Source organism: Thunnus albacares, chromosome 19 (assembly GCF_914725855.1).
Source record: "Thunnus albacares chromosome 19, fThuAlb1.1, whole genome shotgun sequence".
In the NCBI taxonomy this organism is placed as follows: domain Eukaryota; kingdom Metazoa; phylum Chordata; class Actinopteri; order Scombriformes; family Scombridae; genus Thunnus; species Thunnus albacares.
In genome coordinates this window covers 11,952,769-11,977,752 of record NC_058124.1, presented here as the reverse complement: position 1 = coordinate 11,977,752, position 24,984 = coordinate 11,952,769, and the positions used below count along the sequence as shown (strand labels likewise).

General features: G+C 41.7%; 1 protein-coding gene across 2 annotated transcripts; it reads right to left on the bottom strand.

Moving 5' to 3' along the window:
• Nucleotides 1-512: 512 nt before the first annotated feature.
• Nucleotides 513-17,735, bottom strand: itgb8 (integrin, beta 8). 2 transcript variants are annotated; one of them, XM_044335923.1, is made up of 16 exons: nucleotides 16,884-17,735; nucleotides 15,712-15,797; nucleotides 13,558-13,729; nucleotides 13,294-13,400; nucleotides 12,828-12,967; nucleotides 11,731-11,896; nucleotides 9,973-10,131; nucleotides 9,687-9,782; nucleotides 9,266-9,358; nucleotides 7,996-8,136; nucleotides 6,351-6,771; nucleotides 5,963-6,185; nucleotides 5,758-5,861; nucleotides 5,160-5,276; nucleotides 3,442-3,605; nucleotides 513-2,416 (listed from the first exon to the last, which is right to left on the bottom strand). In XM_044335923.1, the coding sequence occupies exons 1-16, from the start codon at nucleotides 16,969-16,971 to the stop codon at nucleotides 2,288-2,290; spliced, it is 2,406 nt and encodes an 801-aa protein (XP_044191858.1). In that variant the 5' UTR covers nucleotides 16,972-17,735; the 3' UTR covers nucleotides 513-2,287. The 2 variants fall into 2 exon arrangements, with proteins under 2 accessions (XP_044191858.1, XP_044191859.1); XM_044335924.1 differs by lacking the exons at nucleotides 15,712-15,797; nucleotides 16,884-17,735 and having other exon boundaries at nucleotides 13,500-13,583.
• Nucleotides 17,736-24,984: the final 7,249 nt, after the last annotated feature.

Here is a 24,984-nt window from a genome sequence, read left to right as displayed (position 1 = left end):
TTAGTAAAGACATGTTAAACGCCATTAAATGAAATAAATTACGACTTGAAGTAATATTTCAGTTGAGTTGTGGGTATAACAAGTCAAAACTTCCTCCTTTTATCAATCACTTTGCAGTAACCTTCCTCTCAGTTACCTTTGTGTGCATCTCCACCTAGTGTTCAGATTACACAGTCACCTGTGTTTGTTGCACCACATGTGGTTTGGATCCTGCTCTTGAATCCAAAAGTTGGTAAAACTTTGAACTTTTGTACATTTTGTGGCACTGCACATATGAACACAACACAAAAATGTACTTTCAACTGAGCTGAACGCCGTGACATTCATTAAAAATCAGGGCATTTTGCAAATAAGACACTGGTCTTGCTTCATTTGCTACTGTCTTAATAATAAATATTCGTTGGGCTTTTCATGTCTCCTTATACTAACATGAATTAGGCCACATTTTCCTTAAAAGTCTTAATTCAACTTTAAGTCCAATGGTATAGAAAAGCAGAAGCTCTCAACAGAAATGATAAAAATCTTGCACATTTTTATTGTGATGAAAACAGTCATGCTACACATCTAGTCACATTGATTGACAGCAAAACTACAAAAAAAAAGTGCTGTTGTTATTCCGAACTCAGTGCCCGGTTAGATGAGATGATTAATACCTTATTGCTGAATTATTCTCAGGGTTAGAGACAAACTGCTCTTCATAAACAGAAACAGTACTTCCACCTGTAACTCAAGTAGCCTTGCCATAAAATAGCACAATTAATATATCAAATACAAAGAAAATATAATAACATCACAATAAATAATAATTAGTGTTCCTGACTTACAGTAAAATAGAGCAGCTATTGCTGTAAACATTGCGTTAAATAATAATCAAAAAGAGGAACGGGATTGGGCAAGCGAAATTCTCACAAGATGCCATGCAATTGGCACTCTGGATCCAGAGGATCTAGTGCATGAGGGGTGTTAGGAGTGTAATTCCACCTCTGATCTCTGTACCTTTAGAGCTGAGTTGTACCTTTGCCCAGGCGTTGTTATCAAAGTGTAAAGTTGTCAGTCCAGTGCAGCTGGATGTAGCAACAGATGATCATCATTAAATAGATTCATGCAGACACAGTTCTGTCTCTGATGTAGAGGTCACATGCTCAGGCTTTTGATGATATTGTTACCAGTAATTGTCAGTATATTGTTATTTAAAATACTTCCATTGTAATTCCAGTGGATTTGTTACATTAGCTTCAAACGCACTTATTCACTTTTAATGCCTTCTAATGCCCAATTTATAGCACAAGAGTTCTTCCAAACCCACTATCCAGTTCTGTCCTGACATGACGAGCCTCCTCAGTTTTCAGTAGTATAATGCAAAACAATTGTTCTAGTGCAAGTCTAACAGATTATTAACAACTGAAAATCACATAAAACTACATTCTCCCCTATCATGATAGAAAAAAATGCCATAAAATAACACTAATTTGCTATTGCAGTTGATCCGTTAACAAAAAGACAATGCAAAAATACAATGAAACAGTTCAAAACACTAGAACAATGTACACCACCAATCACTGAAAAATCTACTCAAAGTAAAAATGTAAAATAAAAAGCCATATTGAGTCATTGGTGTGCCTCATGAGTTAAATCCCAAGGCAATACAGCTGAGGTCAGGAATGTGTAGACAGTATAATTGGAGGAAAAAAAATGTCGTACCTCAAGCTGACCACACGGGGGCAGACTAAGACAGAGAGATATTACATTTGGAGTGTTGGGGAGCCACACAATCACGTAAACCTAAAACATGTAGTGTTTTAACTACAAAATCATAAATAGAGAGACTAGATAGAGCATCAATGCATGTACCTGCACCACACACATACACACATGCGTGCACACACACACACACACACACACACACACACACACACACTCATAAGTTAGAGCAGTAATTGCTACATGGCTAAAAAGCGAGGAACCCTTTACCCTGTAGAAGAAGTAGCCTCCCTGCTGCTACAGAGGAAGAAGAAGTGGGGGACTTGTGCTCTTTGTCTCATCTCGATTTCCGGGATACTGGCCACGTTAGTCACACACTATGAAAAGTATTTCAGTTCATTTTACAAGTGTGATTCCACAGAGGTTTCATAGGTTAGTTTACTACCATCAGAGTGTCCATGTAGAACTGGTTGGAGTTATATGAAGGTTAAGAGAGAGAGCAAGAGAGAAGCCATTAGTCCAACTCTTCTCTACTGAATGTCTCTACTGACTTCCTTCTGATCTTCACCTTGACCTTTGACTCTGCCTAGCACTGCCAGGGGTCACCGAGGGGCATCTTGGGAACTTGGATGTGCATCTCCACAGGTCGGTCGGGCGGGTGGTCCCTCCTGTAGGTGACTGTCTTCTCATTGGTTGTAGGAATGTATGACAGGTCCTGAAGGGTAACAGAAATATGCAGTTAGTCACACCCAAACACATACACACGCATGCATCCATGGATCTACACAGACAGATTTAAACCAAAACATGATGCTTGATTTAGTGTTGCATTTTTTTAAAGGCAGGGGAATCACAAGAGGTCAAAATTGATGCAGTGGTGCCTAACATTGGTCATGTGAAGGCTAAAAATACTGTGCTGTGACAAAATGAGGACTATGTCCATAAAATCTTCCGTTAAAAATATGTAGTTCAAGCCAAGATCACTCAAGTGATGGCACTTGAGTAATTTTCTAAGACTTAGGAAAGCTCCTCCAGAGCCAGAGATGACATTTCAGTGTTTTCACAGGCTGTGTAGAACTCCTGACTACTAAATTGACATTGACATGTAAAATCAGTGCAGTGCCCCTTTAATATTTGCTCATTTTGAGTGGATTCAATAAAAATTCGACTTAAGTGGAAGGAAACCATTTGTCACCTTATGTAATCATTGAGGAAGTATGTACAGCTTTACAACACTAGCAAAACTCCCCTGAGAGTATCATTTTTTATTTGCAAAATTAGCAAGAATTTAAGTTTTACCCAAACAGATGCATGACTTTGTAATATGTCATTGAAATGATGTACAGTGGTGTCATGAACCATAAATGGCTCTAATCCAAACTGGCAGTCTAACCAGTTTAGGCACACATAACCCCAGAAACTCCCCTACCCCTTGTAAAAACCTCCATTTTTTCTTTCTTCTCAGTGGTGCTGTACATCACTGTAAGGTCACAAATCTGGACTGTGTAGATGGCGAGCTGGGAGTTGGGAGGAAATGTAAAATACAGCTGTACTTCTGACGGCAGACTCAAATTTCTCACTCCTGGTTCTAGCAGACAGCGTGCATGAACAAAAATAAAAGAATTACGGGGTGCCTTAATGCTTCTGAGGGCTCCGAGGACGCCTCAGCTCCGCTAAATTAAAGCCCTGCAGTGCTGATGATAACCACATTCAGCCTTGTATGGACCTTTGTGAGCAAACCTTGCCAGTGCAGTGATAGTCTCCATGCTCAGCAGCGTCCCCTGGTGACCAGCCTCTCTTCTGTAGCAGCAATCTGGACACGGCCACCACCACCAGCCCACACAGCACTGTCAGCGCACACACACTCAGGAAAGTTCCTACCAGCCGGCTGTTGCTTGCACACTCTGTGGACACACACATAAACACAAACACGCGGGTTTCACTGTAGAGAGCTGGGATACTGTGATGGGAAAAAAGTTTAGGAAAGTGAGTCATAGGGAGTTTAAACAAACACTGACACATATACACATGCACACTTAAATACACATGAAAATATGTAATCAAAAAAGACATGGAGGTGCAGAGATACCTCGTGACCATATCCACATAAAAGACCAACACACGCACATTTATACTTTTATACTTGTGAGGACCACCTTTCCTTAGCCCCCTTATTCATCCATAACCATCACAACTACATGCCAAACCCCAGCCCTTACTCTAAATCTAATTCAAACTTTAATCTTAAAACCAGGTTTTAATCCTCAAATAGCCCTTTAAAGAAGTGAGGACTGGCCAAGCTGTCCTCAATTTCCAAAAATGTCCTCACTCTAGGTCTAAAACTCAACCGTGTCCTCACAAAGATCGATGTACCAATAGAAAATTGTTTTACATACTTTACTAATAAATCCAACATTAATTAAAGTTCACAAATATTATAATCAAATTGTAACTATCAAAGTTTGTGGGTTGCTGTGAATGATATACTATTATATATTAGTTTGTTAATAATACTGATGCATCCATGCATAAGTAGTATTTTAACTGCATTATATACATTTAGGTAGTTTACACTATACAAAAACATTTCATTTTTAAAGCATACATGTCTTACAGTAAAATCTTAATCTAAAAAGTTATAACTGTAGTTGTCAGATAGATGTAGTGGTACAGTACTTGAGTAAATGTAATTAATTTCTTTCCACCATTGAAGAGTACGTACACACACACACACACACACAGAGCTCAGTCAGGGGCAGCGGTGCCAGTGGTGCTATACTGAATAGTTAGCTAGCTGTGTATATGCTGGGGAGCATGTGTGGATGACGGGCTCAACGGGCTCGACGGGCTCATCGCTCAACACAAAGAGCCCAAAGATTGCTCTGACATTTTGTAACAGGGTTACCATGGAGACCTGGCTCCTGCTGCACCCGGGAGGAGTGGGTGTACGCAGGAAGAGAGTGTCCCGTTGGGTGGAGGGGTGGGGGGATGAAGGGGTGAGGGGTGATTGCGGGGGGGGTCGACACACAATGAGCTGTGCTGTTCCAAAAATTGGGAAGGCGGGGATGAACTGTAGCATTTGGATGTGTAATAATGTGTGTGTGTGTGTAACCCAGGGCATGTGTGAACTAGTGTGTTTCAAGTTGTGTATGTGTGCATGTACGTGTGTGTGTGTGTGTGTGTGTGTGTGTGTGTGTGTGTGTGTGTGTGTGTGTGTGTGTGCATTTGTGCGTGGCTGCGAAAATCAAGAAAGGGATTGGGGAACTGGGAACTGAGGGGAAATGTAAAATACAGCTGTACCACTGACAGCAGGCTTGCTGACTCAAATACACCAGGGTATAGTAGTCCAGCAATGGTAGCAACGGAAGTGACCTGGAATGAAGGCGAGCGTGTGTGTGTGTGTATGTGTGTGTGTGTGTGTGTGTGTGTGTGTGTGTGTGTGTTTATTGACATTATACCTGGTCTTGTGCTAATGTGAAGCTGGTTCTGTCCAGACTCTGAGCTCGTTTGAAACCGATAGCGACAGCTGTCATTACTGATGTACATACACTGAATCCACATCTCCCCTGTTTGACCTAAAAAGAGAGAGAGAAAGCCGAAGTGAAATGATGTTCAGTCCAAATATGTGAAAGTTTACACCCAGTGCTGTGTTTTTTGGCTCTTCATTTTTCACTTTAAACACCAGACAGACACAGTTAGCAACTATCTGGTGAACATAGTGGGGCATTAAGCAGATAAAGAGCCACATTATATATGTAACTTGACTTACAAAAGCCAAATGGACACAACCATGACCTCAAATGAATACTGCTCCCAGTTGGCCAAAAAGATCAATTCATGCAGCTTTAAGTTCTTGTCTAATAATAAAAAGACAAGCTGCATCTTTTTGACGAAGAGGAAGCTCAAATGGTGCCCATGCTTTCGATTAAACATAAAAACCACATCCTAGTTCCTATATATTATCAACTTCTCTCAGAACAACAAAACCACACGTGGAGCAAAGCCCAGGTGTGAAATTGTGCTCAGAGCAGATTCTATTGGCTAAACCAGCTGTACCTGATACATCATCCGTGTAGCCCACCAATGAGGCGCAAGTATTGTTGCAGTGTCCCGCCTCTTTTTGCGTGAGACCATGAGACAGGTGGCAGCCCACGCACTTCCTGAGAGAGAGAGAGACGGAACAAAATATATATAACTGTATAAAGATTTCAGTATTAAAAGTTTCCATCATGCTTTGTTGTAGAAGGAAATGAAAAAGTACCAGTATGATTGGCAGGTGGTTTGGCAAGCAGGACATCTCTCACAGAAGTTTCCAGAGTATCGGTGGTCATCACACACACACTTGCCACACACGCACTTGCCCCGCCCGCTGCACAGCAGGCCGTCGGACGACTGGCAGGTTGCTGTGGAGTCGGTACAACCGCAGCTATCACCTGTCCAGCCGTCCTCGCACACGCACTCACCTGACACACACACACCCCGTCCTGAGAGGGACAGACAGAGACAGGACAAAATATTATGTTTGTGCATCAAAGGTGCTCATATTATTACCATTTTAATCCCCTGTTATGTCTCTATGAACTGAATTTATGTGATGAAAAGTGTTTTTTTTTTTATTTTAAGTGCGTCCCTGTTATTCTCCCCCTTACCTCCACACAGCAGTCCGCCTTCGTAAGGGCAGGAAAAGTCATCTATCTCGCAGTATTTCCCGTATACTGTCCCGAGCCTGCTCTGCTCACACACACACCTCCCGCATTCACATACTCCCCGACCACTACAGTCCACGTCAGACCCATCAGCTCTGCAATTCCAGTTTGAATCTCTGCTTGAGTCTTTAAGAAGTCCCTGATCTGGCCTCTGCTCCCACTTGGTGCTGTCTACAGTCCCGCTGCATGGTGATTCGTTGCTGTCACGGCAATGTCCTGTTGGTCCACAACTGCAGCCACATTTAGAGTGAACCCTAACAGTGGTAGATTCGTTGTAACCCACAGGGCGAACCATCACTGTTATATCTTCATCTTCACCATCATCCGGACAAGAGCGCAGGCCGATGGTGATGTTGAAGTAAACCTGCATGAAAAGACAAATAAATTAACAGTAACTAAGTGATGTTTTAGTGGTTTTTGAGAAGGTAGATATGTAGATTCATGTATTTAACAGTAATAAAATGCAAATACAACACTGCAATCACTCAGTCCTGACATACAGTACATTAAAATGTGGGTAAAAAACATATTTAAAAGCTTAGTTGTGGTTCCTGTTAGAAAGGATGAAGGCTGACAAATCTGCAGGTGGGTCAAGATAGGTTAAAAAAAGAAGCAGTTTAGCAACCATTTCTTAAATCTCTTAAATCTAAAAGGAAAAACATATAATGAGCTTCCTCTCATTGCATAATTATAGAAATCTCTGATAGGACTTAAATCGTGTGTAACCAGGAACTGTGTTCTTGACAACTTTCTAAGTTTAATGTAATTTCCTTTCCAAGTTTCATGTTTTTGGTGTAGAAATATGCGTACAGTCAAGCATTTCATTTGATTTTTATCACCATTCTGGTAACTGTGGGTACTTTCCGTAACTCACTTTAATCCACCCATGGATTAAAGGGCTGAGCTTCAGTCTCTTTGTACAATAGAGTAACTATAGAGCAGTGATTAAGCATCTTGGTAGACAAAGTTAAGAGCCCCAAAAGGTTAAAGAGGAGAGGGGTCTCACAGGTAGTTAAGGGAGAAAACAGAAAGGAAATGTTCTTTTAAGTACCAAAAGATCCCTTTGGTTGTTATAATTGAACATTTCTGTGACACTCAGCCTTCTGTATAATCATTATAAGTAAGTCAGAAAAACCTGTGTAGTACAAAGAACTCTCTGCAGCACTAAAATCTTCAAGTATGCCTTTTCTTTTAGTGGCTACATGAAACAGACTGCGAGTACAATAGATTTCCAAAAACACATGTCCTATTTGTTTGTATAAAGGCCTCTCATATTAGGCAACAGAAGGATTTTAGGATGAAAAGTTCACGGAATCACATGGAAATGTTTTCCCGTTAAATACAGCCCCTAATCCGCTCAAGTCGGATTATTTACCAAATCTTTTCTGTCACGTAAAGCTCTCAGTGATGTGTTTGTCAGCGTGTTTGCATGTGTCAAAGTAATCCAATACAACCAACAAATGTCCTGTGACATCTCTGGCAGCTTAATTCAAAGATCTGTAAATAAATATGACTGACATTTAGCTGTTTAACTGTATTAGTCATGTGTGTGTGTTCTAATACTTTCATGTACTGAAGGTGTGTTTACCGTCTGGTCAGGTTGAACCCCTGTGCAGCTCTGGTCCTTAACAGTGGACCCATCAGGACAGATGGGAGACACAGACACCCAGTACCTGCTGACTGCCTTGTCTTCGACTGACACTGACACCGCCACCTCTGACAACAACCTCTGGGCGCAGAGATGGTGAGAAGAAATGAAAAAGAAACATTAAGTTTACTACCTGACATTGAGAAATTCTTTAAAGTATTATGTTTAAGGGGAATGTCGGAAAAGATAAAAGACAGTAGAAAGAACAGTGGCCATTTTAAATTTTAATGACCATAATTTGTGAGATTGAAAATTAATGAAGCAAGAGGGAGAACGGGTGACAGAAAGGGAGAACTGTGATTAATTAAAGTTGTCACATGTCCTGAGAAAGCCCTCATTGTCGTCCTTTCATTCTGAAATACAAGGGGGCTTATGGGAAAAAGGAGGTGGGGCCAAAAATAGCATCTTTGTATTCGTCCATGATTAGGACACATGGTTTCCGTGGGGATCTGATAGCTATTATAATGCCAGCTTCTGTTCGGGCTCTGCTGCTTGTGTGTGTGTGTGTATGTGTGTGTGTGTATGTATGCGTGGCTGTGCACCCGGAACTGTGGATTCGGCAGATTCTCGTAGCAAACAATGGAGCGCTGTGCCTGAGGCAAGATTATAGCCTAGACTGCTGCCAACTGAACAAACCCCTAGTCACTCACTCAAACACACACGTACACACACACACACAGAGGGCCTTAACCCTCCTTAACCTCCTGTTCTCATCTGTGTTTTTCTGTTTCATTAGGCCTTCAGCAACCAAAAACAAACTTAATTTCATGCAATTTTAAGTTTTCTTTACAAATATCTTTGGCATTTTTCTGCACTCTGAGCATCCAAACCTAAATTTCCTGCGTACTTATAAGTAGTATGTGCTTTCAGACACTCAGTATCACTTATTCCCACGCCTTGTCTACGAACAGGATTGTGCTATTAGTGAGTTTGCATATTTTACAAAACACAAGGCCCAAATAAAAGTTTCATGTTCCCTCATCAGATAAGCGGACTAATGCTTCAACTCTTTTGAACTGGGAGTGCGTGGGCTCATGGATGCAGCTCATGCTGTGCTGCTGCACTCTTCTGCCCAACCTTTCACATATCCCTGTTCTTTGTTTGTGGTCTAAAGGATGAATAATACACAGAGGGAGGACAGGACAGGAAATTTAAAAATGAGAGAGAAGTGATTCTCTGCAGTTGCAGAGAGTGGTTGATTGCTCTGTACCTTATATGCATCCACCACCAGCTCTATAAGGTTTGGGGCCTGGAAGAAACCTATCTTTCCCAGGTAGGAGCCAGGCAGCAGGCGCACTAACTCCTAGAGAAGGAAAGGTAGATGAGGTCAAAGAAATACTTTTGATTTTGTTAAAAGTACACTAGTGTCAGAAACCTGACATATCAATACCACTTAAATAGCAACATATTTGTTCCTGAAGGAGAGACGCGAGAGTTCAGTTCAGCTCTGGAGCTGTTCCTACTGAAGCTAGCAGGGATTCACTGTGTTGCTAAGGACTCGTGACACGTGGTAGGTGTTTACTGATGTTATGTTGAACGTTTCTGGCTAAAACGAAGTTGCACTTCCTGGGAAAACTATGTATAACAACGGAGGCATGTGTTGTTTTATACACTCATGTAGGAGAGATTACCTCATACCACTGGTACTGTTGCTTCTCCACAGCAAAGATGGAGTAAATATTGTTTTCCAGCAACTTGTCAGACAACTGGCCCACACTGGGATGGTCCTGAGAAAGAGACACAGTAAATTAACAGTTTTTTAGAGAAACATGCTTTTCACAAGACAGCAACAATAGTGTACACAGTCCATGTAGGCATGTGACCACGTGGGCTTTAATTAGTTGATTCGTCACGCTGTGTAATAAATCCTCAGGGTAGCTCCTGTGAGCCTGACTGCTCAGCATCTTGTCCTCTCACCATCCTAGTGCTCCCCGTGTAGATGTTGTTCTCCAGGTGACACAGGCCATCATGTGGCGTGACAATCCCTGCCAGCCGGCTGTCCAGGGCAAGGTGGGAAGGCTGGTCGGTCATCAGGAGCAGCAGACGTTTGGATTCTGGCCGCCAACCCACCGCTCTCTGACAGAGAGGAATTAAAATGTCATCCAAATATGGTTAAATTATGTTTAATGGTAATTTTAAGAAAAACCTCGCTTTGATTTGAAGGAAACCAAACAACCATCACAAATATACAGGACTAGACAAACTACACCTTATCAGACATAACTGACAAAATTGGCAAAAACTGCTCTAGTATTTAACTTATTTTGTTCATTTATTTAACCATTATTTAACCAGGGACTAATGTTATGATTAAAATCCTCTTTTTCAAGAGGTCCTGTCCAAGATGGGGGATAAAAGCAGGAACACAAAATATGTCATAAGAGCAAAATTGAATAAAAATGCAACTGTTAAATTATGCCAAATTCAATTATTGTCAAAAAGAATCATAAAAGAGTGCAAACAGAAACAGCTTAGAGTACCTCCTTAAAGACAACATAAGAACAGTCTAAGAAAATAAAATAAATACAAAGAATCTAAAACTAGAGATGCACTGATACCGTTACTGATATTGGATATCGGTCCAATACTGACTCAAACAGCTGGATCAGATCGGTTAGGAAAGCAACGTTTAAGTTAAGCCTGATTTTGCCTTACACATAAAAGAATGATCCCAGTCTCTCCCACACAGTGAGGCATACAGCGTTTAAGTAAATACTGGTATCAAACCGGCACTCAGTATCGGACGGCACCCAAAGCCCAGGTATCGGTATCGGGACTGACAAAGTCAGATTGGCGCATCCATATCTAAAACTATCAAACAATAAATGAATGAGACTGAATCTCTCACATCCCTCCATATCCAGAGGAGAAAGCATCATTTTCCACAGCAATTATTTAAAGCCACAAAATATTTTGCAAATTGATACGTTCTGTTTTTGGAGAAGAGTTTTACGAATGACATCATTACTATTACCTCATATCACTTGTCACCAAGACACACACAATGAGTGCTGTGGAAAATATGTGCATACTTTATATCTTAAATGTTTACACATGTTAAGATACTGCAAATTCAAAACATTTTCCTCATCTGAACTATATTAGTTCCCATGGAAAAGCAGTAGTCAGAGAGTCTCCGTCTTTATGTCTGTGATTCGTCATAGACAGTGTGAGCAAAAAGGCTCTGTGTGGATCTCTGAGCACATGTGTGTATTTAAGGAAACCCAGTGAGCTTATAAATATAGGTCTGACATAATGGAGAGTCTATTTCTAGACTTATGACCACCACGGTGTTCCCCTACAGCCTGCTTACTCAGGACCCCCAGCATGGTCTGACTCACACCTCTCCTGCAGCCATAGTATAAATGACTATGACTCTATGTGAGTGTGTATGTGTGTGTGTTTATATGTGTAGCTGTCATTCCCTATTAGTGCTGTCATTACTTAGTGGCATTCCAGTTGTACTATCCAATGCTGAGTCACAGTGCCACCAAATTCCTCTTTCACTGCCATGCAGACTTATCACCATATTAGGGTTTATCTCATTTTTTCTGAACTATTCAAGAAGGACATAATTGAGAACCCCTTACATTAAGAGAAAGTGTGCATGCCCTGAAAATCAATCTCAAAATATTTTTATAACCCCTTCTCTCTTCTTAACAAACACCCACACACCTGGCAGACAGCAGCTTGCAGCATAGCATCCAGTCCTCCCTCAGGCGTGTCCATGTTTCCGGAGATGCGCTGGCGTTTGATCACACGTGTGAACTCACTCATATTCCCTGTCATACTTAAGACGTGGTGGAAGCCGTGGGCTGGCCGACAGCGGATTTCGTAATCACTGGTGAGAGGCGGAGACGAGTCCAAAAAGATTTTTAATTGCAACATTCAGGAATGCAGAGCTCCAAATCAACAACCAGAACAAACAAATGTCAAAAGCTTGTTTTGTTGGTCTCCCAGCACAGCTCATCATCATAACAATGTTGCCCCCAACAACTGATGAGTCTTTGGCTTAGTCACACCAAAATTGGGAACAATTAATGAGAACAGCTGGCTTGGATCTTTTTAGTCAAGCTGGTGGCGTGGCTCTTTTTCTGTCTGTCTCAATTATTCAATGAATTTGCACAATATTTTGTCAACATTCATAATCCCCAGAAGATGTATCCTAAAGACTTTGAGGATCCCTTGACTTTTCCTCTAGCACGACCATAAGGTTGATATTTATGGTTTTGAATGAAATGTCTAAACAACCATTGGAAGGATTGCAATTAAATTTGGTGCAGACATTCATGTTCCCCTCAGGATGAATTGTATTAACCTTGGCAATCCTCTGACTTTTCCTCTAGCATCAACATCAGCTGAAAACTTTACTTTGTCCAATACTTTAGTTCATGACCAAATACCTGCAGAGCTATAGCTAGAATGTCATTGTAATGACATTCCCATCTGCTTCAGCTGTATTTTGTATTTACTGCTAAATAGTAAATGCCAGCAGGCAACTAAGACAGTGAATATGATAAACATTATATATGCTAGACATACAGCCTCACAGAGCTGCAAGCATGGCTGTAAACTCTTAGTCTTGTTCAAATAATCACTCAAATTACCACACCATTTATGTTATTTGAGGAATATAGCAAGGCAAACTCTGATGGTGTTATAAATGTATGATGCTGATTGCAAGAAAATTCACAAAATGAGCTACATGAGGCGGATTAACATTGCTTTATCAGGCTAGTTCAATAATCCAGCTGACAAATGATGTGCCTTACCTGCAGGGGTTGTTGATCTTGGAGGGATGGACATTGATGTAAGGGGAGACAGGTTTGTCCACAAACGAGCCGAAACCCAGCCAAAGGTCTGAGGAGTGCTCCGTCATACGAAGAGACAGAGCTACGCCCACCGTCTTCAGCTGGACCGTAGACAGCAAGCAGAAGCAGGTGGACACAGCATGGGAAAGCCAATTATGAGTAAGTTTGTTGCTTGTTTATCAGATGTCAAATGTAAAGACAGTAGCCATATAATAAGCCTGAATGATTTAATACCAAACTGTTATCTGTGTTCTTAGGTCTAGATTTTTTCGGACCGTGATCAAATCAATGTGAGAATTTGAGTAAAAAAACGTTGTGATAATTCCAAATTCCTCTCTTCTTAAGAAAAGAGAGCATAATGCTTCCGCACTGACTCACTGAACGGTGGTGATAGATCAAAGGTAGAGTTGAATTTATGAACACCTACATGATCAAGGTTTTCCTGCATAGATGCCGATACATCCACCAGGTAGTACAGATCCACAGGATAACGCTCCAGCTGCTTCACAGCCACTATGAAGCTAGCCTCTGAACCTGGAGGCACACACACACACATACACAAACATATAATAAAATAACAGCAGATAACTCTAAACCTTACTTCAGAAAACTTCAAGCACACCAGAGATCCACCATTTTATACTTGTCCTACTCGAGACACAAACATGTTCAAATCCAGAGGCATCTGTACCGGGTCTGAGGGTGATGCTGATGTCTTGTGGGGACACTTGTGTGCTGCTGGTGCTGGCGTTGACCTCCACTTTGATCTCCGGCTGCTCCATGAACTCTTGTCCGCAGCCTCTTCTGAGCAGGTTCACCGGTAGGTCGCAGCGGTGGCTAGGGCCCGCTCCATCCAGAAAGTCCTTGAGGTCACACAAAGTCAAGATCAGGTAGTCTTCTTTTATTAATATATTTTGATTATTTCAGTTATTAATTCTACAGTAATAAAATTATATAAAATATAGAAAACAGCACATAGAGAATGAAAAAAGACAAAAGAGAAAACCTGCTAGACAGTTGTAAAGATAATCCAGCTACACTGATATTATCACAGTAATCGGATTTGTCAGGAATGAGAAGTGACACAAACAACAGGGTCAAGTTGAAAGCCACACTGTCTCATGTGACCCCACAGGTTTCCTATTTGTCTAATCATTATTTTCTACTTGAATCACTGTCTGCAGTAGATTTCCAGAGTACAGTATTTATCGCATGTGTTAATTTACCCATGGCTTTTGATCTTTAGTCTCGGTGTGATAAGCCTTTTTGCTTAAAGCGCTTTGGTTTATTTGACACAAGAAAGTCATTTCAAATCGAAACCAGTTTCACAATCAGTCGCGTTGGTTTCATTATTCATTTCTGACATGTTTATGATGTTTGTATTGATTTCTTACATGGTTACACCGACATGAGAACCACTGCTGTTTTATTATGTGCTTTTTAAGTTATTTATTAGTTTGAAATATCAGGAACAAATGTGTGTTTTTGTTTAGTCATGCGATCATTGCGTCACTGGTTAAATCTTAAGTAGGAATTTTAATGGATAGAGAAGAGATTACATGGTTCGATGGGCTTTTTCTTATTCAGGATATAATTTAATCAACACTTCACTGAATGACTCTTGATATGTTATATAGCTAACCTCTCCACTAACAACCATAGCTGCCCTGACAATACAACAGTGTCATGACTTGCAGCTTTGCAGTGGATTAGTGACCTTTGATCGTTTAGTCTGTGAGAAACACAAATACAGAAACATAACACTAGACCATAAAATGTGAATATTTACAACATGCTCATTCATAAGATGATGGTATGAGTCATTTTTCTGTAAATAGTGCGACAAGACCAGCAGGATTGTACAGATGGGGAATGAATACCCTTAATTACTTTTAAAAACAGCAATTGCATGAAAGCAAAGCAAACAGTCTACAATAAAAGCTGAAACTGAATATGTGACCAGTGCCTGAACCTGAAAGTTAGACTGAATTTGGTTTATTTATGGCTCTCTCCCTGTGGCTATAATTTGTCCTCTAACAACTCTGAATATCAAAAAGTTTCAGAGTGACTTCCCGGGACTTTCCTTTCTTTCCTTTGGCTGGCACCGAATGTCAATGACTGTGCGTTAACATGCGTGTGTGCTGTACCTGCTTAGTTTGAGGTGCTTCTCCAAGCATGACTCTGAGTTTGTGTGTGTGTGTGTGTGTGTGTGTGTGCTTGTGTGTGTGTGTGTGTGTGTGTGCGTGTGTGTGTAGGTGGTTAGGAGTGTTTGAATGCTTTCACACACCGGTGAACCCGGCCCTACTTAATGATGTCAGATAAGGTTAGGGTTCACAGGGTGGGAAACCACCTGAAGTCTTTAAACACACATGTTGACAGTCTGGTGGAGTTTTGTGCGTGTGGGAGTTATTGTGTTGTTCAGGCTGCTGTGTTTGGAGGCTTTACAGCTTCTCAAATCTGTTCAGTGATTCTGGAAAGACTCTTTACGAGACAGACTGACACCAAAAAAAGCAAAGACAGATACAGACGCAGGCGGATCCGCAGAATTGCAGTGATGTGTCTAGACTAAACACATGGATAGAAAGTGGCTCTGCCTCTGCTGCTGCATGAGAACGCACGCATGGAAAGATTCACACACAAACAGCCACACACACAGGTCATAGGGCAGGCCACCAAGCTTAAACATATGCATTATATTCACATCTGTGGATGGCATCAAAGCCTTGGTGTGTGTCATCTGAGGAATGCTGCTGAATATCTGCCACGTTCCCCCTTTTTTTTTTTGTTTAAGCTTCTCTCTCCCTCTCTCTCTCTGTTAAACACACATTTTTGTACGCACTCCTACCTCCTTGAAGCACCAGGCACACTGCGGTCCACGTCTGAGACACTCGGCACAAGAAGTGATACTGGGAGACCAACATGCGCTGTCACCTGTCGAGAAGAGAAGAGGCAAAAGAATCTGTAAATTCAATTAGCATATGAAAGAATGTGTGTGTCAGCACTCATTAGCCATGCAGTCGAGCCCCTGTGGATATGTAGAGATCTCATGCATACTTTTGATGATCGAAGCACCACTTAGGATCTCATATGGAGTTATTCACTACGAATCAGCCGGCCGTGTTGTGGGAAAATGACTGGGAGTGTGGGAACAGGTGCTTCAGTCATTGAAATGGTGCAATAGATCATTTCCACAGACATACACACCAACCCCCACACAGAGGACATCTAATCATGAATCAGTCAGTTAATACTACATGTGCATGAACTTGTTAATGGAGTGAAGGGCCAAATCACTCTTACTTTTATACAGCCTTAGTAGAAAAATACAGCAAGAATGAAGACTGAAGATTTTACGAGGTGACAAAAGGCGCAAAACGGACCTCAGGCTTACTGTAGTGGGATTAATGATTCATTGAGATGATTTATCTGCTGAAATCCAATTTTCCACAGCCATTGCAGTGAGCTGAGATAGAGAAATGTAGGACAGAGAAAGGCTGCAGGTCTGAGCATCACTAACAGCCCACTAACAAGCCGCTCTGACCCAATTAGCGCTCCTGGCCTCTGGCAAAGCTCTGAATAGGTGAAACATTTAACTTCTAATTATAACTGATCAATAAAGGCTGAAGTAGAAGTTGATGCAGTCTAGGCTGTTCAACAGACACTCAGACTGGGGCCCCAGGGCCAAGATGGAGGCTTTACAGGTTCCCCTTTAAAAATAAGCATCTATTTCACTCATTTAAGTGAGAATTTATAAGTCTGACTGCTTTAAAATCTTAATTGTCCTCCTCTAACATGTGATAATGACAGCTTTGTAGATACTGAGTGCTAAAATGCTTTTAAATATGCGTCCTTAGATATAAATCTTTTTTCAAGAAGATCTTGGGAAACCAGTCGACCCCCTGCAGAGCACAGATGCGGGATGGGAGCTGATGTTGCGCAGTGATGGTTTGACATGATACAAGATGTAGGCTAATTGCTAGGATATGATGTAATTGGTCCTAATGAACCTCCACTCACCCGGTCGGGAAGCTTCTGCGCAGACCCCTAAGAAGCCGAGCAGGAGACACAGAGGGACGCTGCCGTATGTGCGGAGCCAGGAAGTCATATTATCCTATCCACACCGGGAGTGCGACCGGAGCGAGGAGGCAGAGGAGCAGGCTGTGCAGCTACTGGAGATGACGTGGAACCGGGGGAGACCGGGCACCGTGCGTCCGCCGCCGCACTAACAATAGCCGGGAGTGCCGGACCGAGCCGCGGGGCATTGTCGTTCACCCAATAACCTTCTAATCCCGGAGAGGTATTCACATCCCCCGGTCAAATCAGCTTACAAGCGCGCTCCCCCGTCGACCAGGAGAGGAGGTGAAGTAATCGGTCGAGTGCGGCGACAGCTCGGCTGCGGCGCAAGTCCCTCCATCTATTTCCATCCAGCCGCAGGTGTGCGACGTGTCCGGGTCTGCTTCCTACGACGGACCTCCTCTCACAGCTGAAGTCTCATCCCGGGACAGAGCTGAACGGAGTTACAGCGAACACACCAGTAGCTGCCAGTGCTGCGTTCAGCCGGTGCGCACCAACATGCTGACTGAACATCCCACACTAAAACCAGGAGAGTGACCGTGTTTTAACCGCTGTACTGACTCAGGCGGTGCCATGGCAACGACGCTGTCCTCGGTTTTATCAGAGAGAGAGAGAGAGAGAGGGAGGGAAGAGAGACAAATAAGGAGAGAGAGGAAGACAGACGTAAAGTGCTTACTACAAGCAGTTGCGGTGGGGTGCATTCCAGCTGAAGTATGGCCTTGAATTGAACACTGATGTTTATATTGCTTCTCCAGGGAGTCATTTAACAACACTGAGGGCTCCTGTGTGTGTTGGGGGGACTGAAATTGTGGATGGATGATGGGGGTGCAGGGGTAGAGGGAGGGGGGTCAGTAAAACCAGAGCTCTTGCAGAGGGGTTCACAAGCTGGTGCTAAAGGAGGAGGAGGGTTTAGGTCCATTGTGCACAGATTCCAATGACATGGAGTAACCTCGCTCCGCCGGCTGCTCCGCTGAGCAGGAGCCAAAGACTTTCTAAACAACTCAACATTTTAAGCTTGGGGGAAAACAGAGCCGCTCAGGGACAAACGACACAATAGTCTACCATCTTTGGCATGATTGGATGCTTGTCTCTGGCAGAGGTCTACCAGATAAAGCAGACATGTTTTTCTTGGCACGTAGCCTAAACAGTGACTGTGAAGACTCCAGCAGTTGCAACCAATTCACAGCAGTAAGCTCACCCTGCACACACACTCACACAAGTCCCTTATCTACTCTGTTTGACCCCATCTGTCATTCAGGAGCGCTGGAACCAAGCCAGCTACGCCTCTCCTCCCATTCATTCACATAATTTGTCAAACAAGGATTTTTGAAGGGAGAGTGCCAACACCTCCTCTGTTCGTGTCCTCTTAGCAGTCACTCTCAATTATGGTAATGATGCAAACACACACCATACTGTTTTCTAAGTGTGTGAAACATCTCTGAAATCCAGATTCCAAGGCCTTCCACTCATAGATGTCACCCAGGCCAAGGCAGGGAGGGTTGGACAAAATATGGATCTGTTCTCCTCCAAGCAAGCTTGATAATGGACTCTGGTGTAAACACTACCTCGGCCCTATCAATACTGGTCAACATCAGCATCTTAATGACATCTGTCGTCGTTGTAAAGCTGACACAAAACACTCCTCTTTCTATCAATCCTCCCCCACCTTTTTAACCTCCAGGTCCTCCCCCTTCTTTTTTCTCTTTCTCTCCCACTTGGTGTGTTTGTGTTAGCAGTCGGCTGGGCTTTCCCTCACGCTGGTCTGGTTTCATCATTCTCCAATCACACTCACACACACATACACACCAACCTAGTTCATGTCCACTTTTGAACCACCACTCCCACTTTAACACCTGCCTGCCTTTCTTTCTCTCCAAATCCCCATTCAAAGTCAACTCCTCTCACCGGTTTTCGCTCTGAAGTGTCTCCCACACTCGCCTTTCAGCCGCACATTCTTTGGCACAACTGGATAAGTTGATGGGAGGACAAAGTAGGGGTCAAAGGTGAGACGGGACCCTGCTGGGGATTCCCATGCACAGACCTAAACCAGCCAGCACAAGTGCACAAAGTGGGTGAATCTGACATTGTGAGCAGTGAAATATTCTGAAACATTTGTGCCATTTACTGTGTGTGGGAGTCTAACAATCACACAATTGTAAATTATTTTTCTCTTCAAATCACCATGATTCAGCAAATTGAATTCCCCTCTTGTACTTAGTAAAAATTTGGCATTTAGTGAACTGAATTTTCCCCTCAGATTATTATCACCTCCCCACACCTACGTGCAAGCATTAACACACAGACAGTACAATACACACACTCACTGAAATGTTTTTGTTTTCAAATTCTCTTCAGACAAACGGGTTTTAGATTAAACAGCAACTTCTTTCAAAACCGCACAAATGAGGTCATGGAGATTTAAATTTGGCAACTGCTATTATTGAAACTGTAGTCACAGACAGATACATTTCATTTTGTGACAGCATGAAAGTCTAAAAATAGCTCTTGAGGAACCTTTCTTCTGTATGTTCCTGTTTTTCTATGTGTGTCTGTGTAGGAGTATCTATTTGTTTGTAACGATTTAGTCAAAGAGTCTCCTCCATGGAAATTCAACATAGAACTGAAATTTTTGAGGTGATAGTGAGCAACATGTGTTGGTACGCATGACTGCATTGTCTAGTCTGAACCCCCTTGTTTCTATTGTAACCACTTCACTATTTTGAATGTCACTGTGGTAACAATCTGTAAATTTTTGAGTGAACGAAATCTCTATTACCTTATTGCGCAGAATGACGTGCTAATCTGTTTTTTGTTATTTGTCTTAAACATAAGTGAAACGCATGTGATTACTGCATGTTCACAGTTTTTAGTATCATTTTTGTTCTGCTGTGAGATCCAAACTTATATATAATGCTGAGTGAGTTTGACAAATCAAAGGCCAACAATCCTTTTTGAGATCATATTTCATCTTGGGATAAAAAGAAATGCGATTTTCTGTCAGGGTTAAAGCATTTCAGCATTACATTTTGTGCTCATTTTTGCAGTACAGAAGGAAATATTGTACTTTTTACTCCAATAAATGTATCTGACAGCTACAGATAATAGTTACATTAAAGATGAAGATTTAACATACAAAACATGTGATCATTGTTATAGATTAAACAACCCAATAGTACATACAGTGGTTAAAACTGGCTCCACTTCTACCAGCAACAACATTAAACTATTGCTCACATGTTAAATCATATGTAATAAAAAGCATATAATAGAATATATAATAATATTACACTTACAGAGGCCATTCTGCTGCATGATGAGTACTTTTGCTTTTGACATTTTGAATATATTCAGGTAATACTTCTGTACTTCTACTTTAAAGAAATCTTGAATGCAGGACTCGTAATGGAGTACTTTTACATTGTTGAATGCTTTTACTGAAGTACCAGATCTGAATATTTCTTCCATCTCTACTATTAAGCTGCATCCATTCAACTTCCATTCCACAGCTCTCAGGTATGATGTGGGGTTTTTTTTGTTGTTGTTGTTTTTTTTACTGTTTTTCAGCAGTGATACCAACTGCAGAGATTCTCTCAGTTTGTTATAAAGTGAAAATCATAGTTCTCATTTAAAATACATGTTGTGTAGCTGCACTGTTTGTTTGTCTACTGGGGATACTGCTGGGGAAGGAATTTGTATCTGTTCTTCATGAATAATGTATTTGTTAACCTTCAGTGGAAAATGACGAGGCAACAGATAGACATAAATGAGGGGAGAAAATGTACAAAATACTTCAAGGTGCTGCTTTGGCAAAGAAGCCTTGAAGATAAAAGGATCCATTTTGCAATTACACTCAACAGCAAAAGTGCAAATTACTACCAGACATGTTGCTATTACAAGACTTTTATGCCCAAATAATTACTCTCCTTAAAATCTAACAGCAAAACATTAATGTTTGATAATTAGAAATAATCAATAGGATCAAAGTCATGGTTAATGAAGCTTAAAGATCTGGTATTATGGCCTTTTTTGACACATTTGTGTAAATACTCAGTTGATTTAAACATATCTGTGATGTTTATTCACCAAAATTTGTTTAGATTTCTCTCTGACAGCCCAGACTCCCAAGCTATTTACATAAAATCAGCATTATTAATGAGCACGTACTCCGATTGGCTGGAGACGTGGCCCCCACCTTCACCCCCAGCCAATTGGAATATGACCTAATGAATAATGCAAATTGCCTGGAGTAATGGCTGCAGCTGGAGACGTTGGACAATATAAAGAGGAAGGAGAAGAAACTGCTGTGGCGCAGTTGAGATTTCAAAAGGATGTTACAGAATGGTAAAATTGTGCCTAAATTTCCTCACAAAGTGAAAGTAATTTTTTCAAGCATAACTGGTGGTCTGGCTAGCACAGATATATAACATTCCTTTAGCTGAGTAACAGAAAGAAACAAGGTTTGCAAGGGCTTTTGTTTTAAAACTTCATCCAAAGATTGAAGATAAAAAGTTGGAAATCCTGCAGCAAACTGAGTCATTAAGCAGACAGTCAGCTGTAAAATTTGCGAAACACACACACAAGCACTTGCCGATAACGGAAGAAAGATTGTCTCCAAACATGACCATTCCTGACATAGTTTTCCATCCTCTGGAAGGCGGCAAAGACTTTTTAGCTGCTGAACAGCCAGCAACACTCCCAGTGTCCTGCTCTGCTTGTCATCCGGCTGAATTGCAAACTCCGACTACAGAAGTTATGTACGCACTCAGTATAGCACTGGGCAGTAGAGGGCTCATGCTAAAGCTTCACACCATATTTGATGTGACTTTCTGGTGTGACATAGTAACAGGTTCCGCCTCAACAACGCAAGCTCTTGAGCTGCAAAGTTCAAAATTTCAAATTACTTTAAAAGACAGAAGAGATAGAATTGAGTAAGTTTACAGCACAAGAGGGCCTTCACCATCACCGTAATCCTTCCCACAGCTTATTTTTCTTGTTTTCCCACATTACCAGCCCTCTAAGACCAGTGGGCACTGCCCCCAGTCATGAATTCAACCTTAATGAAGCTTATTATGCTTAATGAAAAACATGTTCATTATCGCAGAAGATGTGAAGCAATGGAACAACGGTGGATATTCTCCCACAGTGCAACGTCTTTTTAAGTGTCTTTAAATATCGACACAAAGTAACTGAGATACTTTGATAAAATCCCCCACCTTCTGTTACCAGCGGTATTGTTTGTGCAAGTGTTTTCCACATTGAGACCACAATACCCATAAACCCTGCTGCTTACTGTAGCAAAAATGTTCAAACTACTTGACCAACTTCCTCCTTCCATCTATCACGTTCCTGAAGGCTACTAACATGGCAGAGTTAATTTTTTACACAGGAATGTCAACATCACTTTAAGAACTGGATCAGATGTTTCGTCTGTGGTTTCATGGTTGGAATGATGGCATGCACTTAAATTTCCGAAAACATCCGTGTGGTGGCTCCTGTACATAACCGAGGAAACCCCGTGGTTCTAACCATGTCAATGCTGACATTTGCATTGACCATCGGTGGCCTTGTGGTCAAATGCATACACGCATAGACACCTACGCTTCATTCAACCACGAGCATGACTATCAGCACATAACAGACGCACCAAGACCACAGTGAGCCATGAATTTCTTGTTTTTACCATTTCATAGTCCAGAGGAAATCCAGTATTTCTTGAGAAATTTCGTAAGTAAGTTGACTAACAGACCTCAGCGATGTTGATGTTTTTCTGCATTGACTCTACTAAGTGTATAGCTGGATTCATGATAGATTGTGATGCATTTAGGTATGAAAATATATGAACTTTGACTCTTAGTGCATCAAAGCATTGACAATGCAAACAAAACTCAACTCAACTTCAAAATTCATTCTTGACTCTAGAAATAGTGGTTTGACAAAATAATCTTAGCTCAAGGTCCTCTTACTAGCTTTTTCCAGAGCTTTTAGTTACATCTCATGGACTTTATCACAGGATGGAATTAGCTGAGTTGTCACTGGTCACTAATGTGTGACTCGCTTACGTGGTTGGGCTGTCAGGAAATCAAGCCACAAGGAGTCAGTCACCCACCACAAACCATTCAACACTTTATTATCTTTGCTGGTAGACCCTAAAGACGAGACCCAACCCAACCGCAGTGTGCATGACATCACATGCGACAGCCAGGAAACAAGAGACTGAATGAACACCACAAACATCATCCTATCAGACTAGTCACAATATCAACTGGGTAGGGGTCAGACTAGGAGCACGAGCTAATGGACATAGTTCCATACATAGGTCACATGATTACAACTGAGCCATCTCCATGACAACTGAACAGAAACAGATGAAGACCTTGAGATGCAACTGAAAACTCAAGAGAAAGCTAGTAATTGTACCTTATATGAAATAGAAATAAAGTACTAAAAGAAAATACAGAGTCATAAAAATAGTAAAAACTCCCTTTAAACACCAGAATTCTGCATTCTTCTCACTGAAACCATGTGGCATGACCACCTGTTACTGTACTCTTCTGGGCACACAGAAACACGCACTCATTTGTCCTTGAAATGTGAAAGTGAAATGCAAGAAGAGACCCCCAAGAGAGGCTCTTTATCTTTTCCCCTCATCATACCCCTTCCCACTCACCAGGGACTCTCGGAGAGTCCCTAATTTTCTCACCCACATCCTGGGTGCCAGCTGCTAAGCACTCTGTGACTGTAATTCTATCAAGGCCACCAGAGCTGCTGTTCGGCTCTGTGCCAGCCTCACCATGAGAAAGAAAGAGAGAGCGAAGGAGGGAGGGAAAAAGGTCACCAGTCTCAAGGACTTTTAGCCACAGTGTCTATATTCAGGGAAATAACACATTTGGACTGCAGTACTGGCTGCAGCAGGGAGGAGTAACAATGATATACCATCCTGTGGTTCAGCTTGCCGTCCAGTCCACACACACACACACACACACACACACACACACACACACACACACACACACACACACACACACACTCACTCACCACCAGCTCCTCTGAATCTCCACTCGGTTATATTTCTCTGACATAGCTGTGAGGTTGTTTGTTGTGATTTGACCCAACAGTCATGTGGATTTCCAGGTAATACACCCACTATCTGTGTCAATGCTGCAATGCTGTTCCACTGCAAATGACTAATGTGGACTGAATGAAGCCATTGTCTCCTTTTCCCAGCCAGAGCCAGGGAGTAATAAGTTGTATTCCCTGAAAGCGACACGATTACACATGAAGTGCTTTCAGAGTGGAGGTAATTTTGATACTAACTAGCTCACTGGCTGACACTTCTGTTTATGGATGTCAACGTGCTGCCTGTGAGTCACTGGTTAGAGCAAAAGAGCCGACTCACTCTGTTTCTGGCAATATTAGATGGTGAGGAAGTCAAATTATGGAAGATTATGTTCTACCTTACAGGCAGCAGTTTGACCTACAATAAGAAAAGGCAAGGGAAGATAGGGAAACTTTTATGTGGCTTTGTAACAGATGGAGAGCTCTCATAGTGGAAAGTGAAAGTTAAAATGAGCAATAATTAACAAGAATAAACTAAATTAGCCTAATCATATTTTTTGATCATTCCCCGAAAGGTCATAGCATCAGGGGAAATCTGCAGGAAAATCCAGGAAAGTTTTCTACTTTACCTTCCAGTAACGGACACTGGTTAATTGGTAGCCAAGGCTGATGCCAAGGACAGTTAATACTGTAAACAATAACTAAGTTGTGCGCAGATAAGCAGGTAGTTACAGAATTTCACATTTTAAGCAAAGTAGCTATAATTTAGCTGCCAAGCTAGTTTCTCATGATGCAGGTAGTGAGTTCAAAAGCACTGGCCTAACTGGCTAATTACAAAAGGTCAAGTTGAATAGTTGGCAATGAACTGCAAGTTTATACGGTAAGAATGCCTGAAAATTTTTTTTAAAAAAGTTTCACACAACACAGAGCCTTTAATTTACACTTTCACCTGTGCTAATCTCCTTTATCCTCATTGTGTGGAAGTTAT